Source organism: Podarcis gaigeae, assembly GCF_964106915.1.
Source record: "Podarcis gaigeae genome assembly, chromosome: 9".
Classification (NCBI taxonomy): Eukaryota; Metazoa; Chordata; class Lepidosauria; order Squamata; family Lacertidae; genus Podarcis; species Podarcis gaigeae.
In genome coordinates this window covers 18,112,368-18,130,257 of record NC_139685.1, presented here as the reverse complement: position 1 = coordinate 18,130,257, position 17,890 = coordinate 18,112,368, and the positions used below count along the sequence as shown (strand labels likewise).

The 17,890-nt window shown below is 42.3% G+C and overlaps 1 protein-coding gene across 3 annotated transcripts in view; it reads left to right on the top strand.

Annotated features, from left to right (window-relative positions):
- The window catches only part of ARAP2 (ArfGAP with RhoGAP domain, ankyrin repeat and PH domain 2), a 132,648-nt gene extending 115,637 nt beyond the window's left edge, over nt 1-17,011 (top strand). For 2 of the 3 annotated variants that reach the window (XM_083754818.1, XM_083754819.1), the window contains 6 exons: nt 2,049-2,188; nt 6,874-6,956; nt 10,021-10,056; nt 10,460-10,523; nt 12,374-12,508; nt 15,681-17,011. In XM_083754818.1, coding sequence (XP_083610944.1) covers nt 2,049-2,188; nt 6,874-6,956; nt 10,021-10,056; nt 10,460-10,523; nt 12,374-12,508; nt 15,681-16,010 — 788 coding nt within the window. In that variant the 3' untranslated portion in view covers nt 16,011-17,011. The remainder of the gene's footprint in view (nt 1-2,048; nt 2,189-6,873; nt 6,957-10,020; nt 10,057-10,459; nt 10,524-12,373; nt 12,509-15,680) is intronic. The other variant, XM_083754820.1, reaches the window with a different exon arrangement.
- The last annotated feature ends 879 nt before the right edge of the window (nt 17,012-17,890 follow it).

Genomic DNA, 17,890 nt, shown 5'->3' with positions numbered 1-17,890 from the left:
TCCGGAGGTCCTTTCTTAACCTGAAACTGTTCTTAACCTGAAGCACCACTTTAGCTAATGGGGCCTCCTGCTGCTGCTACGCCGCCGGAGCACGATTTCTGTTCTCATCCTGAAGCACTATTTCTGGGTTAGCAGAGTCTGTAACCTGAAGCGTATGTAACCCGAGGTACCACTGTACATCAAATAGGTGCTACCATACTTGGTTGACCTTTTGGAAGAAAGTTGTGGCCCTAGCCCCTGTCTGGTCATTCAGACAGTAGCAGCTCCTCCAAGATCTCTTTAACAGAAGACCCCGTTTCCTTGAAGGTGCAGGCAGAGGCTTACAGCTTCCCCTCCAAACACGACTAAGGCATCACCCAATGCCTTACCCTCCAAAGCTGTGACAGTTGTCATGAGGCAGGCAAAAAACTCCAGTTTGGTTAATTTACTTGAGGGGAAAATTTTCTCCCCAACTCCAAATACAGCAACTGGTTATAATCCAGAAAGGGAGGCTACTCCCAATCTCAAAGAAGTGAACTCGGTGGGGGTGTACCCTTGAAGGTCACTTCACCCTTCTCATTCAACACATCCCCCCCCCCCAATTCATTCTGGTTCCCATCTAACATAGACATATTTATATTCCTTCAGTCAGGGGCTGATGAAAACGAGAGGTTTGGAAACTTCAAAAATGAAATGTTGGAAGGTTTAAAAAGAGAATTAGACACATTCATGGAGGGCAAGGCTATTAATGGCTGCTAACTCTGCCGGTTAAGTTCTACCTTCACCATTCTTCTGAATGATGATGATGTATTTATACCCCGCCTATCTGGCTGGGTTTCTCTAGCCACTCTGGGCAGCTCCCAACAGAATTTTAAAAACATCAAACATTAAAAACATCCCTAAACAGGGTTGCCTTCAGATGTCTTCTAAAAGTCAGACAGTTTTTTATTTCCTTGACATCTGATGGAAGGGCGTTCCATAGGGTGGGTGCCATTACCCAGAAGGCCCACTACCGAGAATTCCCAATCGCTGGGAATAGCGGGTGGGAACAGTGCAATTGTCCTCACCAAATGGTCCGCCCCCTGGATTTTGCCAAACCTTCCAACACCCCTCCCATTTCCTGTAGACCTCATTGTAAAGGCCTCCTCCCTTTAGACCTTCTATTGCAAAGTGGTCTGATGTTTTCAGATATTGGTCATTAGCTGTAGTGGGTGGTGCTGTGGGTTAAACCACAGAGCCTAGGACTTGCCGATCAAAAGCTCAGCGGTTCGAATCCCCGTGATGGGGTGAGCTCCCGTTGCTCAGTCCCTGCTCCTGCCAACCTAGCAGTTCGAAAGCACGTCAAAGTGCAAGTAGATAAATAGGTACCGCTCCGGCGGGAAGGTAAACGGCATTTCCGTGCGCTGCTCTGGCTCACCAGAAGCGGCTTAGTCATTCTGGCCACATGACCCAGAAGCTGTACGCCGGCTCCCTCGGCCAATAAAGCGAGATGAGCGCCGCAACCCCAGAGTCGGTCATGACTGGACCTAATGGTCAGAGGTCCCTTTACCTTAACCCTGCTGATGACCATTTGTTGCCTTACCCTGGTTAAGATTCCAAGCATCCAGCAAAACCATGGTTTAACTTGTCAAACTAATCCATGCCTTTTGTTTGAAAAATGAATGCGTCACTTTCCTTTAAAAGTTATGTAAGGTATAAGAAGACACCTGCTTCTCATTTCATGTTCTGAAGAGGAAATTATCTTCACCTTTGTTCACTTGATCCAGGCAGAACAGTTAACTCCGGTTGAATGAAAATGGGTTTCGCATCCTGATTTGTTGGCCAATACTTTAAATCCAGTATTCAGGGTGTAATACGTAACCATAGTTAAAGTAATCAAACTGTGCATAAGCCTTCTGTCTGCCAAGGGCAACCGTGTTTAAAATAAATTGAGGCAGTCAAAGGATCTTTATTTTTTTCTGTATTCTGTTTGTGGAGATTAATGTTAAGGATTTATGAAATTCGGTACTCTGCAGAGTGTTTATTTAAAAATAAAATAAAATACTGTGCTCTTTTTATCATCTTGACAGAAAAGAAGGCAGAAGGCACCGTAAAAGCCAGCTATCTGAAATACAAAGAGGAACCATCCAAATTACTGTCTGGAAATAAGTTTCAGGAGCGTTATTTTGTTTTGCGGGAAGGAAATCTTTTCCTTTACAAGGATATGAAGGTATAAATGCCTGCACTGAGTCCTTTTAAATCACGAGCAATTATGCTTAAAATCCTTCTTTTCACGTTGGGTTTGACAACTGACATTAGACGCTTTTTGTTCTGCTTGCCGACGTGAAAAGTTGGAAAACATTTTGGGTTTTGCCAATACAATACAGTATAACAAAAAAAAGAAAGAAAGTCAGAGTTTCAAAAGGAATTTATTCTGCTTTGCACAAGAGTGAAGATTAATGTAACATTTAATTCAAACACACTTGAGTGAATGTCGAATGTGTTGCCAACACTTTTAATAGGCACCTCACTGATTTGTGGAGCTTGGGTAGTCTGTGTAAAAAAAGAATCATATGGCAAGGAAAAATTATTTTGTTCCCTTCTCTCTGTATTCTCACCATCAGTGAGTCTGTCCAAGCGAAAGCATGAGACAGGCGAGAGGACCTAATCTGAGTAAATTGTGATGGTGAAGAGGAAAAACGATAGCAGAAGGAACGTCAAGATTGGGAAAGAGTGCTTTGGATAATGTAGGAGGGGGGAAGTTCAAGGCTGTAAAATAACAGGCTCTAAGGACAAATTTTCTTTAGAGATCTGCTCTTCTTTGAAGATGGGATGTTTTTGTGATAGGGAATCTTGAAATCCAGAAGGGAAGCACAAGTACCTTATCTTTCATATCCACACATTGTTCATGCCATTTAATGGACTTAAGACTGGTACCTTTCAGGGCCAAGCAGAAGCCATGGCGGAACCAGACATGCTCCGATTGTGATGGGTGCTTGGTTTGGACAAGCTTCCAACTGTCTAACATACCGTATTTTTCGCTCTATAAGACGCACCAGACCACAAGAAACACCTAGTTTTTGCAGGAGGAAAACAAGAAAAAAATATTCTGAATCTCAGAATCCAGAACAGCAAGAGGGATCGCTGCGCAGTGAAAGCAGCAATCCCTCTTGCTGTTCTGGCTTCTGGGATAGCTGCTCAGCCTACATTCGCTCCATAAGATGCACATACATTTCCCCTTACTTTTTAGGAGGGAAAAAGTGAGTCTTATAGAGCAAAAAGGGATGTGGGTGGCACTGTGGGTAAAACCTCAGCGCCTAGGGCTTGCCGATCACATGGTCGGCGGTTCGAATCCCCACGATAGGGTGAGCTCCTGTCTTTGGTCCCAGCTCCTGCCCACCTAGCAGTTCGAAAGCACCCCTTAAAAAAAGTGCAAGTAGATAAATAGGTACCGCTTTCTAGCGGGAAGGTAAATGGCGTTTCCGTGTGGTGCGCTGGTGCCGGCTCACCAGAGCAGCTTCATCATGCTGGCCATGTGACCCGGAAGTGTCTCTGGACAGCGCTGGCCCCCAGCATCTTAAGTGAGATGGGCGCACAACCCTAGAGTCGGACACGACTGGCCCGTACGGGCAGGGGTACCTTTACCTTTACCTATAGAGCAAAAAATATGGTAAACCAGGCCTGTGTCTTCCTTCTCAGAAAAGGAGATGTGAACATGGTCACCATGTTTTTTTGGCTGTTAATGTGGCTTCAGTTAACACCACATGTTGCCTGAATGGACAACTGTTCCATTGTGTGAATTGAACACCGGCTCCCATAAATTATGAGTCAGAACCTGGAATGGGGTGCTCACCAATCCAGGGTTCCCATAGTTAATGTTGAAACAAGAGCTGAAATTAGAAGTTAGGCTTGGTCTTCAAATCAGAGTGCATTAAGGATGCTCTGTTGACTTGGCAAGGCAGACTCCAAAGTATTTAAACATGGTCTATGGCCTGCTTTTACTAGCTAATCACATTTTTTTTATCCTTATACATTCCATTGTTCAAGAGGATGATTAACATATTTACGGCTGAAATCCTAAACACACCTACTTGAGAGTAAGTGCCATTGAACTCGAAAGGGCCCACTTCTTAGTAGATATGTATAGAGTTATACAATTAGTATTATCTTGGCTTTCTCAAGTGTTTTAATTAATTGGTTAGCAATGTTTCATCAGAACATCTTGATTGATGGTCCTTTCATAAAATGTTAAGGGAGAAAGTGAAATTCCTTTCTCAGCTTCTGTGTTTCCTAAGGAAAAATGGAACTTTTTTTCTTTTTAGCTGACCAGTAAAGTATGTGTTAATATTATGATGGTATTAAGCATAGATATTTTTTTTTCTAAAAACCTTAAACTGTCCTTTAATTGGCACGGCTGCTGTGTTTTAAAAAAGATGTCTAATTATTTAGGGCTACAATCTAAAACTGGCACATTTGTGAGTACAAATTGGCACCTTTAAAACTTGTGCACATGTAACTGGGCATGACTGAAGTCTTAATTAGCACTTGGCAAGTGTTTATCACTGGGTTGATTTAATAAGTTGCCTTAAACTTTGCATTTCATACCATTAAATTGCTCCCGTTCATAACTTTCCCCTTAACATTTCACTTCTCGTGGTGATGTGTACATAAGAAAAAGAAAAGCAGAAAGGCATATTATTTGTTATAAAAGAATGGAAACATTTTTTTTTAAAAAAAGTAGAAGCATAAAATATTCCCTTGATATAATGTCTGAATCATTTATTTTCAGGACAAAACGTTGCAAAGAACTTGTGTCTAACTACTCCACCTCTCCTTTAACTTACCCCATTGTCCTTATGTTGAGTCTGCTTTATAATTCTGTGCTCTTGATCAACATTACTGTTGTATAGTAGTGATGTCAGGATAAGTGAGTAGTCTGTTCTGAACTTGATAGAACAGGTGAGCGATCTCAATCCTGGGCAACCTTTTTTTGTCTGGTGTCACTACCAAATTCTTTGCAAGAAAGAATTATTTGGCACTACCTACGGGACCGCCTCTCCTGGTATGTCCCACAGAGGAACCTACGGTCTGCAAATAAAAACATCCTGAAGGTCCCAGGCCACAGAGAGGTTAGGCTGGCCTCAACCAGAGCCAGGGCTTTTTCGGCTGCGGCTCCAATCTGGTGGAACACTCTGTCACAAGAGACAAGGGCCCTGCAGAACCTGACATCTTTCCGCAGGGCCTGCAAGACAGAGCTGCATTAACTCCTGCCACGCTCCAAAGGCTTGCGGATAACCCCTCTTGCTCTCCAGACTTCAGCGAAAGCCTGCATTCACTCCATAGGATGCACACACACATTTCCCCTTCGTTTTTGGAGGGGGAAAAGTGCATCCTATAGAGCGAAAAATATGGTATATTACATACCATTAATTGACAAGAAGCGTGTCTAAAATGCTCCAGCAAAAAAATTCCCTACCCCATTTCCAATTTTGCCCCATGTTTCCCCTTCTGTTGCCTTTCCCCTCCCCTTCTTTATTTACCCTGTAATTAATGCCTTTTTTCAAACATGCCAGTGCAAGTCCTCTAAATCAGATGATGTCAGCACAGATATGTTTATTTCATTATGTGCAATATTACCAATCAATTGCCTGAAAATGTTATATTACACTGCTAAGCTATCATTTAAAAACTTATTCACTTGTGCATACCTAGATTAATAAGTACATTTCTTTTGCATGAATGGCTGCTTTTATTACTGTGGCAGAATTGGATTAAAAATTATTTTTGAAACATTGCAAGGCCCATTAGCCACAAAATACGAAGGAAAAGAGAGAGCTCAGCAGTGAGATGAATTTGCCTGAAAGTCATGGGATGCTACTGTACATGTGTGCCATCTTGAGCCTGAGGAAGTTAAGAGGATGTAGAGGGGCACCCATGAAACTGGGTTCAGCTTTTCTGGATTCCTGGTGGATCCATCCCCCAAAAGAGAGATGTGTAATGATTTATGGTGGGGATTTAGCTTGTCATATCCTTAGAAGGTCTCTTCTCCTTTTCTAACGGTATTTTCCCAGTACAGTGGTACCTTGGTTCTCAAACATAATCCGTTCTGGAAGTCTGTTCCAAAACCAAAGCGTTCCAAAACCAAAGCAGCTTTCCCATTGAAAGTAATGCAAAATGGATTAATCCGTTCCAGACTTTTAAAAACAACCCCTAAAACAGCAGTTTAACATGAATTTTACTATCTAAGGAAACCAGTGATCCATAAAATGAACGCAATCAACAATGTACTGCAGTCACACAATCAGTCAATCAGTAACTAAAATGGGTTCCACACAGTCACTGAAGCAAAAAAAAACACCACAAAAACAGAAACACAAAATAAATAGCAAAAAAAGACAGACCTCAGCGTAACACTCAAAACGGAAGTGTGGCACTCAAATCGGAGAACATTTGAAAACGGGAACACTCACTTCTGGTTTTCAATGGTTTGGGAACTAGAACGTTCGACTCCCAAGGCGTTTGGGAGCTGAGGTAGGACTGTGGTATTCTTCATATTTTAAGAGTTTCCACTTCTTTCCTTTTGTATTCCACCCCCCCTATCTTTGGTCGTTACTTTCTATAAACAGCATAGTCAAATAAGTAAAATTAACCAGTTTTCTGCATTACGTCTTAAATGCACCCCAGGGATGAATGCTTTCCATTTACATGCTAATTGAAAGGGAGAATGATTTGGAATAAATTGGCCTGTAATGAAATGGCAAGAAGGGATAGCCAGAAGAAAAGCTGATAATGGGCGATATATATATGTTTGTGTGTGTGTGTGTGTGTGTGTGTGTGTGTGATATATATTTATTTTCCAGCGTTCCAGTTAGTACATTTCCATTCCATTGATTTAGACATTTCTGATCTCAACAGAGCAGCAAGCCTGAGAAAGTGCTGCCGGTCAAATCACTGAAACTGTATCTTGGAGTGAAGAAGAAACTGAAGCCCCCAACAAAGTAAGAAAAGAAGATGAAAGAAAAGGCTGTGTTGGTTTCTTTCTAGCCAGGCATGCTGCATTATTGACAAGACAGGAACACAAAACTTTTAACAACCAACGAAAACAAGGAAGCTAATCTATATCCATCGTTTTGTCCTGCTCTTAAATTGCATCCCCATAATATTAGTTGCTCTTTTACCCAAGTGGTCCTAATGCTTCTGTGCTAAGAAATTGCATTATTGACCACCCTTTTCTATCTCAGCGTGCTGTCTCTTGTGGGTTGTATTGGTTATGTGCTTAAATTGTCTCCGATCCTCTGACCTGAATTCTAGTGATAGGCAGATATTCAATGTGGGAGGCAGTAAAACACACTAATTTGATCATCTCGGTGTCAAGCTCAGATCCAGAGAAGAAACATTTGCCTTCCCTGAGGTACAACTTTGACTCGGTGCAGGCACAGTACTGCACAATCGCCACTACTTCAGCTATTGTTACCTCAGCACTGGCATTTTTACTAACCTTAGGTAAAGGTAAAGGGACCCCTGGCCATTAGGTCCAGTCGTGGATGACTCTGGGGTTGTGGCGCTCATCTCGCTTTATTGGCTGAGGGAGCCAGCGTACAGCTTCCGGGTCATGTGGCCAGCATGACTAAGCCGCCTCTGGCGAACCAGAGCAGCACACGGAAATGCTGTTTACCTTCCTGCCAAAGCGATACCTATTTATCTGCTTGCACTTTGACGTGCTTTCGAACTGCTAGGTTGGCAGGAGCAGGGACCGAACAACGGGAGCTCACCCCGTCGCAGGGATTCGAACCGCTGACCTTCTGCTCGGCAAGTCTTAGGCTTTGTGGTTTAACACACAGCGCCACCCGCGTCCCTTTACTAACCTTAAAAGGTAAAGGTACACCTGCCCGTAAGGGCCAGTCTTGCCAGACTCTAGGGTTGTGCGCTCATCTCACTCTATAGGCCAGGAGCCAGCGCTCTCCGCAGACACTTCCGGGTCACGTGGCGAGCGTGACAAGCTGCATCTGGTGAGCCAGCGCAGCACATGGAACGCCGTTTACCTTCCCGCTGGTAAGTGGTCCCTATTTATCTACTTGCACCCGAAGGTGCTTTCGAACTGCTAGGTTGGCAGGCGCTGGGACCGAACGACGGGAGCGCACCCCGCCGCAGGGATTCGAACCACCGACCATGTGATTGGCAAGTCCTAGGCACTGAGGTTTTACCCACAGCGCCACCCGCTAACCTTAGTTAGCACCAAACCACAGTTTGACCATAATTTCCCTCAGGCTGGCAAATGGTAGCTTATTTTGTCTTTATTGGTTTATTACATATAACTCAACGAAATTTCAAAGCACTGGATGAAAAACTTAAACTGGGAGTGACTAAAGGATAGTTGGCCCAGGGATGACAATCACCCTTTGCTAACTTTCTGTAGGCCACATACTTGGGATAAATACTGGCCAGAACTGGGTGCATACTTCTGTGCATGTGCTGGGATGTGGGTGGTGCTGTGGTCTAAACCACTAAGCCTCTTGGGCTTGCCGATCAGAAGGTCGGCGGTTCGAATCCTCGCAATGGGGTGAGCTCCTGTTGCTCGGTCCCAGCTCCTGTCAACCTAGCAGTTCAAAAGCACACCAGTGCAAGTAGATAAATAGGTATCACTGTGGCGGGAAGTTAAACAGCATTTCTGTGCACTCTGACTTATGTCCTGGTGTCCCGTTGCACCAGTCATGCTGGCCACATGACCCAGAAAGCTGTCTGTGGACAAATGCTGGCTCCCTTAGCCTGAAAGCAAGATGCACACCTCAACCCCATAATCGCCTTTGACTGGACTTAACCGTCCAGGAGTCCTTTACCTTTTTAACTTAAGGTAGCACCTATCTAATGAATACAGTGAAAATGCGCCCCTGTCTTCCACTGTCCCCCATCACTAATCTTTCCAAAAACCCTTCCATTCATGAGCAGTAAGAGCAGATACGCAAATACAGATTCCCCATTTGTTGTTGTTTTGTATATGTTGTGTGAGATCATTCCTCTAAAATACATTGAGTAGAGTACATTCAATAGGATGGGGCCAGACAGCACAGAAATCCTCAAAAAAATGCCTGAAAATTCTTTTCTGAGGGACCTTGCCCTGAAGTGGTATTGATCAGCATTTTGCACCACTGGAATCAGGGCCCACCAATGATCCACTTGGGTTTGTTGCCTGAAACATGCAGTCCCACTGCCCCATTACACAGTGTCCAAAATATTCAGTAGGTCATCCCGACCCTGCGAAGAAGCATTTTTAAGCAGGCTACAGGGGAGAAGGGCCGCAATGTTTGATACAACCCATGGCTTATGCTGCAGTCTTTGTCAACCTCAGGGCAGAACTAGGGTTTATTTCACCTGACTCAAAGACCCAGTTTGGCACCCTCCCCATGCGCATATGTGTACACACACACACAGAGGCCAGGATCCTCAATGGAGCCCTTTTGGAGGCATCATGGGGGGACCCAACTAGGCCCCCCAAATAGCTATGTCTCTGCCCCAGATGTTGCTGGACTGCAATTCCCATTATTAGCCAATAGTCTGGGATGGTGAGAATTGTGGTCCCACAGCATCTTGGTATCCAAAGTTGAAGGGCTTTCGCTTTCATAATGGGACGTGGGTGGCGCTGTGGGTCAAACCACAGAGCCTAGGACTTGCTGATCAGAAGGCCGACGGTTCAAATCCCCGTGACAGGTTGAGCTCCCGTTGCTCGGTTCCTGCTCCTGCCCACCTAGCAGTTCGAAAGCACCTCAAAGTGCAAGTAGATAAATAGGTCCCACTCTGGCAGGAAGGTAAACGGCATTTCCGTGTGCTGCTCTGGTTCGCCAGAAGCGGTTTAGTCATGCTGGCCACATGACCCGGAAACTGTACGCCGGCTCCCTCAGCCAATAAAGTGAGATGACCGTTGCAACCCCAGAGTCAGCCACGACTGGACCTAATGGTCAGGGGTCCCTTTACCTTTACCTAAACTCCAATGTGTACCTCTTCTCCCCCCCCCCCATATATACACACACAATAAGTATGTGTTAATTGTTTTACTGTTTTTTGCAGTTGGGGTCTTACATTGTATTCTGAAAAACAGCACTGGTAAGTAATTGGCACGGAAACAATTTCCCATTTTTCATTGCATCTGGAAAGGTATGGCTATTTTTTTAATTAAATGAGGAGAATGACTCACCCAAAGAGATTCTTGCCTGAATTTGAGACCAGGTACCCCTAATTCAAGACCAACACTTGTTTTACTATAGCACACTGACTGCCTCTTCCCTAGACACTAAAAGACTGAAATTATGAGTTCTACCAATGCCAGAATCTGTCCGCTAAGCATGCATAGTGATGTATCTTCAGATTTGATCCATGTCTTCTCCATTATTGCTTAGATTTTTCTGAAGTATTGCAAACAATTATAGTGCCAACCTGACTGGCATTGCTTGTGTAGTATATTGTGTCACTGCAACTGAATTCACGCTAATTAATGTGTGTCTTCTAGGCATTTGTGTTGTGATGGACAGGATTCCCAATTGGATTGGCTAAGCAGCATTTTTATTGCACAGGTATTAGTTCTTTTATATCATTATTCAAAAGAAAAACTCTCTGGGTTCTTGAAAATAATTTTGCATTTTAATGTATGTGTTAGGTATGTATTAATGCATTTGTCTGTATGCATACACACCCACACACTCATTAAACAAAAATTTACCTTATCAACATAAATTGTAAACTACACATGACATCTTTCCTCAATAAAACCTTTCTCATTTTAGATACCTCTCTGATTTCATTCTGTATCTCAAGGCTGCTCTCACCGTTTTGGTCATGGGGGAGGGGTGTGTCTCCCCACTACTGAATTATTTTGAGGGCCTGCTATTGCTACCCTGTGGAGATGTTCACATCATTTGAGATTTCTAATTTATTACACTTCATGGTCTCTTTGATATACAGAGCGACACCACCTCACTCCTAGGGGTGCGCAGAAACCCCAAGAATCAGCACCTTTGGAAGCAATCTGGTCTGTTTCAGATCTATTTGGCACCGTTCTGCTTCAAATCAATATTTGGGTTCAAATCTTATCTGTTCTATCCTAAAATCTGTTTCATTCCCATTAGTCAATGGGCAATCTGAAAATGTCTCCATCCATCCATCCATCCATCCATCCATCCATCCATCATCTATCTGTCTATCTATCTGAGCTTCTTTGGCTTGTCGATCAGAAGGTCAGCAGTTCAAATCCCAGCAGCAGTGTTGAGTTCCCATTGCTCTGTTCCAGCTCCTGCCAACCTAGCAGTTCGAAAGCATGCCAGTGCAAGTAGATAAATAGATACTGCTGCGGTGGGAAGGTAAACGGCATTTCTGTGCACTCTCATTTCTGTGCCAGTAGTGGTTTAGTCATGCTGGCCCCATGACCCAGAAAGCTCTCTGTGGACAAATGCCAGCTCCCGCAGCCTGAGAAGCGAGATGAGTGCTGCACTCCGTAGTCACTTTTGACTGGACTTAACTGTCCAGGAATCCTTTACCTTTACCTATCTACACACACACACACACACACACACACACACACACACACACTCCTTTTTACAAAGGTGAATGGAATTTACAGGCAAAGCTGTCTGCCCCCCAGTCCCCAATTTGGCAAATACATATAGGAGTTTTCATGCTGGGGATGTTTACATATTTTTAAGTCTGTAACTTCTTAATAGTCTTCCAGAATTGGATGTGAATTGCAGACATGGTTTCCCCTTCTGAGGGGATGAAGCCTGCCAAATATCAGATGGTTTCTAGAGATGAACTAGATGTTCCTCAGCTCATTCTAGGTATGATCTAGATCAGCGGTCCTCAACTTGTGGGTCCCCTGATGTTGTTGGACTACAACTCCCAGCATCCCAGAGCTCTGGCCTTGCTAGCTAGGGGTGATGGGAGTTGTAGTTCAACAGCATCTGGGGACCCACTGGTTGAGAAAGGCTGATCTAGATGATCTGAGGAGATAAAGCCTGCCAAATATCAGATCATCTTCCAGGGGTGATCTAGATGTTCCTCAGCTCCTGACAACTTTCCCACAAGAGTCAGTTTAAAAGATGTTTTGCAGTCTTGTTTATATCAAGTGCAAGCTAACAACAGAGAATGCATTAAGGCAATATGGAGAGTGCGGCCTTTTTCTGACTGGCGATGAGCGTAGATTTGCTGGGGGCTTGTCTAATTTGTAGCTGGGGTGCTGACAGGCCTAATCTCAATAGTCCCTGCATACATTGGTCACCAATTGCCTTAGAAGGGCTTCAAAGGTCACCACATTGCTTTTTTTCACATTTGAGAACCCCAGTGCGTTCATAAATATACTGCTTTAATTTTGTATACTAAAGAGATTGCACTTTGCAGTAATAATGTCTCTGACTTGACAAATTTTCCACAGCACAGTGATATCTGGCCACCAGATGGGAAGACAAGAAAGCAATCTGTTACTAAAAATCCAAAAATTGGTGGCTTGCCTTTAATACCAATCCAACAAGAAAGAAGTGTGCCCAAAAGCAAAGTCAACACATCAGAGGTGGGTTGCTGGATATATCTGGTTATTAGCATTTATATTACTCCACCTTTTGTAGGTGTTCTAGTCCAGTGATAATTAGAACAGTAGATATTCCTAACGCAGAGACCTTTGCAGTTACACAAACATAGCACACTTCAGCCTATATTAAAGAAAGAAATTTAACAGTTTAAAAAATGGCATCCATTAACTGAAGGCAAAGGATAATATACACACTCTCTTTTGTATGGAATTAGTTCTGTATATTAAATATTTGAATTTATGTCATAATAACATGTTGATGTTAAAGATTTGTGGTGCATTTTGTGAGATTCATGCAACTGCATTGGCACTCATAAATAATTCTAATTTTTTTTCTGTCACATTAATTTTTCATTAAATAGAAGTCTTATCTAGGGGACAAAATATCCATTTGAATTAAATGAAAAATTATTGCACTTCAAGAGCTCTAATGCATCCATCAAAGAATAATTTCACTCTTTTCCTGTGCCATATCACTGCTTATTCCCCCCCCCCCCAAAAGCAGGGAAGTTCTAAAAAAATGTATATCTAGAATTGCACTAAACAGCTGAAATAGTAAATTAAGCCTCATCTGGAACTTAGCAGCCATATATTTCCATTATAATGTTGTTCAACTTGAAGAAGAAATTGGCTGGAACCATAGCAACTGAGGCCTCCTCGTATAGCAGCAGATATTTAGGGTCTGTTGGGATTTGTCTCTTCAACATATGTGCCTTGCAAGATGAATCGTGTGCTCCCACAAGAAGTACCGTTGTGTCTTTTGGGTATGAGTGTTTAGTTATGCTCCTAGGTGAGCTAGGGAGAAAATAAAATTTATAGCTCTAACTTACCCATCCAACTTGACTAGAAATCACTGCATATACACATGGGGACATAACAGATGGTTTGCCTATGTGGATATGATTCATTTTTGAGTTATCAGTTTGGGAATACAAAAGAAACTTTCCATATACAATGGATGTTAATGATGATAATTTTCTATTGACTTTCTAACGACTTTATTGTTCTGATTTCTTATCTTTCTCTTCTTCTTTCTCCATGTCCCTCCACAAATCCTTCCATGTTCTTATGTCCTTCCACTTTATGAACCCTAAATTATATCTTTTCTTCCTTAACTACATCCATTCTCACTTACTCTCAGGATCTCAGGATCTCCTGATGCTCATCTGGCTCAAATTCTACTGTTCTCAAAATTAATTTTTCACTCTGGCATCTTCAAGCAGACCTTTCTCTCTCAATATATATATATTTTTAATGTATTCAGTCTCTCAAGTTACAAGCCTTGGGGAGAAGGGTCTGTGGCCACACATTATACAGTGGTACCTCAGGTTACATACGCTTCAGGTTACAGACACTTCAGGTTACAGACTCTGCTAACCCAGAAATAGTGCTTCAGGTTAAGAGTTTTGGATTTGATATCCCGCCTTTCACTCCCCTTCAGGAGTCTCAAAACGGCCCACATTCTCCTTTCCCTTCCTCCCCCACAACAAACACTCTGTGAGGTGAGTGCGGCTGAGAGACTTCAGAGAAGTGTGACTAGCCCAAGGTCACCCAGCAGCTGCATGTGGAGGAGCGGAGATGCGAACCCGGTTCACCAGATTGCGAGACTACCCCTCTTAACCATTACACCACACTGGCTCTCACACTGGCCACAAAGTTAAGAACTTTGCTTCAGAATAAGAACAGAAATCGTGCTCCAGTGGCGCAGCAGCAGCAGGAGGCCCCATGAGCTAAAGTGGTGCTTCAGGTTAAGAATAGTTTCAGGTTAAGAACAGACCTCCAGAACGAATTAAGTACTTAACCCGAGGTACCACTGTAGTTTCTTTTTTCTCCAGAGATGGTGATCCTGGTACCCCACAGATGATCTTAGAATCATAAAATTGTGGAGTTGGAAGGGACTGTGAGGATCATCTAGTCCAACCTCCTGCAATGCAGGAATCTTTTGCCCAACAGGGAGCTTGAATCCACAACCCTGAGATTAATGATATTGTACTTCAGCTCTCATCAGCCTTAGCCAACATTGGGGCAATTGTCAGGGATGATAGGAATTGTAGTTAGACAACATCTGATGGGACATCCCGGCTCTAAGCACTCTAGAAATTCATAATGCTAACGATACAATGACCTCCTTTTCTGTTTTGCCTCAGTAGGGCAGAATAGGAAGTAACATGAAATGGAGCTCATCTCAGTATTGAACTTATTTATTTGCTTATTTTTTAAAAAAAGTATACCCTGTTGCTCCTCTCCATAAAATGGCTTACAAACCATCATAATGTGATCCAGCTCTCAAAACAAAACACATATTTGCTTGTATTGGACTCCACCCTGAAATAATATTTATTATTATTATTATTATTATTATTATTATTATTAATATGCTGTCCTTCTGACTGGGTTGCCCCACCCACTCTGTACGGCTCCCAACAAAATATTAAAACTAATCAACTGATGAAGTGTGGGTTAGAATTGAATGAATTTTAAAAAACAGTACTTAATAAAGTAAAATAAATAAATATAAATGGAATTAAATTAATGTAATACAATAGCAGCAGCAAAAACACAGAAGCCAAGAACTCAGTACATAAAGCAGCAACAAAATCAAAGGTTTATTTTTTAAAAGGAAAGATTTCCATTCCCATGGAACACAGAAAAGAGATTACCAAACCTCTTGAGACAGGGAGCTGCAGAGAGAGGGCACCATGAGGGAGACAACATCAGTCTTATGTGTTGTCTCAAACCATGTCTCTCTCAGAAGGAGGGCTGCCATATGTCCTAGTTTTCCCAGACGTGTCCTGGAATTGGGATGTCAAAATGGCGTCCGGGCATATTTTCGCTGAATCAGCAAAATGTCTGGGAAGGCCTGAACGTATGGCAACTAGGGCGTGTGTGTTTTTAATGCTTTAACCCCCCCCCCAAGAGCTTATTCAACAACTTCAGCCAAAAAATGTCAACAACTTTTTCTGGAATTTCACATTTGGAAATATAGCAATCCCAGGGTAGCAGCGGAAAGCCTTGCTTGTGAGGGAAAGTTATATAAAAATTCTTGTCCACTTCACAAACAATGGTCACAATTGCTTTCAAACTAAATGAGCTACAGATAATTATTCGGGGGTGTATTGAGCATGCATTTCAATTTGTGCTCCTCTTTCTTCAGAATTCAAAACTGGAATTTGAAAGCAACTTAACCGAAGACAGGAAAGGTTTAAAACAAAAGGCGACGTTGGTAGCTCAGTGTTTGGAACGCAAGGAGGAAAAAGCCCGAACCCGTGCGAGAAAACACCGGAGCCTCATCTGTTTGGATGACACGGGGGCAGATGTTCTTGACTTACCCCAAAGACCCTACAAGGAATGCAAGTCGCCAAAGAAAAATGAGATCAAGACTGGCCAAACCCATCAGGAATCTGATAAGCAGCTTCCAGCAAATGTTATTCAGGAACTCAACAGTGTCCTGCAAAGGCACAGAATTGTCCATGAAGACACTTAGAATCACTTCTTCAGATTTGCACATCAGAGACTTAAATATTATAGGAAACACAATATGTTGTCCATGTACAGTGTGCAGACTTATGAAATGTATTTATAGATGATCTACGAGAAAGTGGGTGTTGACTACCAATCCGTGGGCCTTTACTGTGTGGTGCCAAGAATGAACAACTCATCTTTATATTGCAACTACATGGTTATCTTCATTGTATGGCGTATAGAGCTTCCCAAAGCATGGAGCGTTCTTTTAAAAAGCTTTGAGGAGTTTGAAATGTGATTTGTCAATTCAAGAAAACTACACAATGACCTAGAAACCTATCAATGACATAGGTTGCAAACTTGCCCATAGGCAAGGCTGAGAACACCAGACTGCAGAATTTTCACTAAGAGCCAAGTTGAATGACTTTAAGCATTAAGATTTCCCCTGAGTTCATGTTTTCTTTCTTTGAGAAATGGGAGCTTCCTCCCACCTACATATTGGGAGGTGTGTGAGGAACTGATATAGATTGCAGGAGGGAGAGATGGCTAAATTCCCCTATCATTGCAAACCGAGTTCCCAATCAGAATTCTGCCACTCACCACATTGGCAGTTTCTGGGGGGGAAATCACACACTGAGGGCTAAACCATGTAGTTTGGCCCTAATGCAGAACTCACTGATTTTGTACTATTTCCGCTAGTGCTAGTTTTCCATGAGCAGAGAATTTATTTTATTTTACTTTTTAAACAAACAAAAGCATTTAAATCCTCCTGCATCTGCAGTCTGAATTGGAACAGTCCAGTCCATCATATTTGGCTACAACAATCTCATTCTCACCTCACATTCTGCCGTATGTGCAGATCAGACCAGTATTTTGACGAGGATACTATAGTCACCTTACCCAAACTCTTGAATGTAATATACTGCATCGTCGTTTTTTAAAAAGTGGATTTATACCTATTTATGTACAACTTGCTGCTGCTAAGATACTGAAGAATAAAGTAATACTGGCCATCATTTTTCACTTGCGAATCCAAGCTGTGTCATTGCATGTAACAAATTTTATAGGCAATTGGAAGAGAAGGGAAAGATTAATGGGATTTGGCAGTGAGTAAGGGGTCATCTTAACACTGTTAGTTCTAAATGTAACTGATGAAAATATAATAAGTGTAGAGGAGAAGTTCTGAAATATTTCTGCACCTTGGGCTACCTGAAAATTCTTGGGTGTCTTGACGGTCCATTTAATGAACTTTTTTGTTGTCATTAAAGTATCATGAACCTTAAACTGATTTTTTATTTTAGTTCCTAAGTTTATTGTTCTAGACAAAGGCCCTGGCAAACTTGTATTAGATTATAGTATTAAGAAAATAATACAGACCCATAAAAACACATTGTAGATGAAAACAAAATGGTGGACTGTATTAGCACTTTATTAGAACAGTAATGGATCCCAGGCCAGGGCTTGCTGGCCTGTTCAGTAATGCAGCAATGCCCCAAACTGCCTCAATCTTCATGGAAAAATATATATCATGTGCAGGGCCAGCTAAGGGCCTATAGGATTACTGGTGCGATTCAGCATCTGTGGTGCACATACAAATTTTGATCCCACTCTCTCCAGTGCTAGAGAAAAACATTCTCAAAAGGAGCTCTGCATGCACATCCAATCTCTGCAGAGGTTCAGACTGCAGTCAATGGTGAATTGCTATTGCATTTTTTCTCTCTTTTCAATAGCTCAGTGAGTAAAAATAAATAAAAATCAATCTACTGTACTTATATTTAATTTCTGATAAGCCAACTGTTCTACCATCACTGTTATTCCACTTGTTTCTCATGCTGGTTAGCACTGAATCAATTCATTGTGAAAAATGAAAGCTGGCATTTATATAAACAAAATCTGCATATT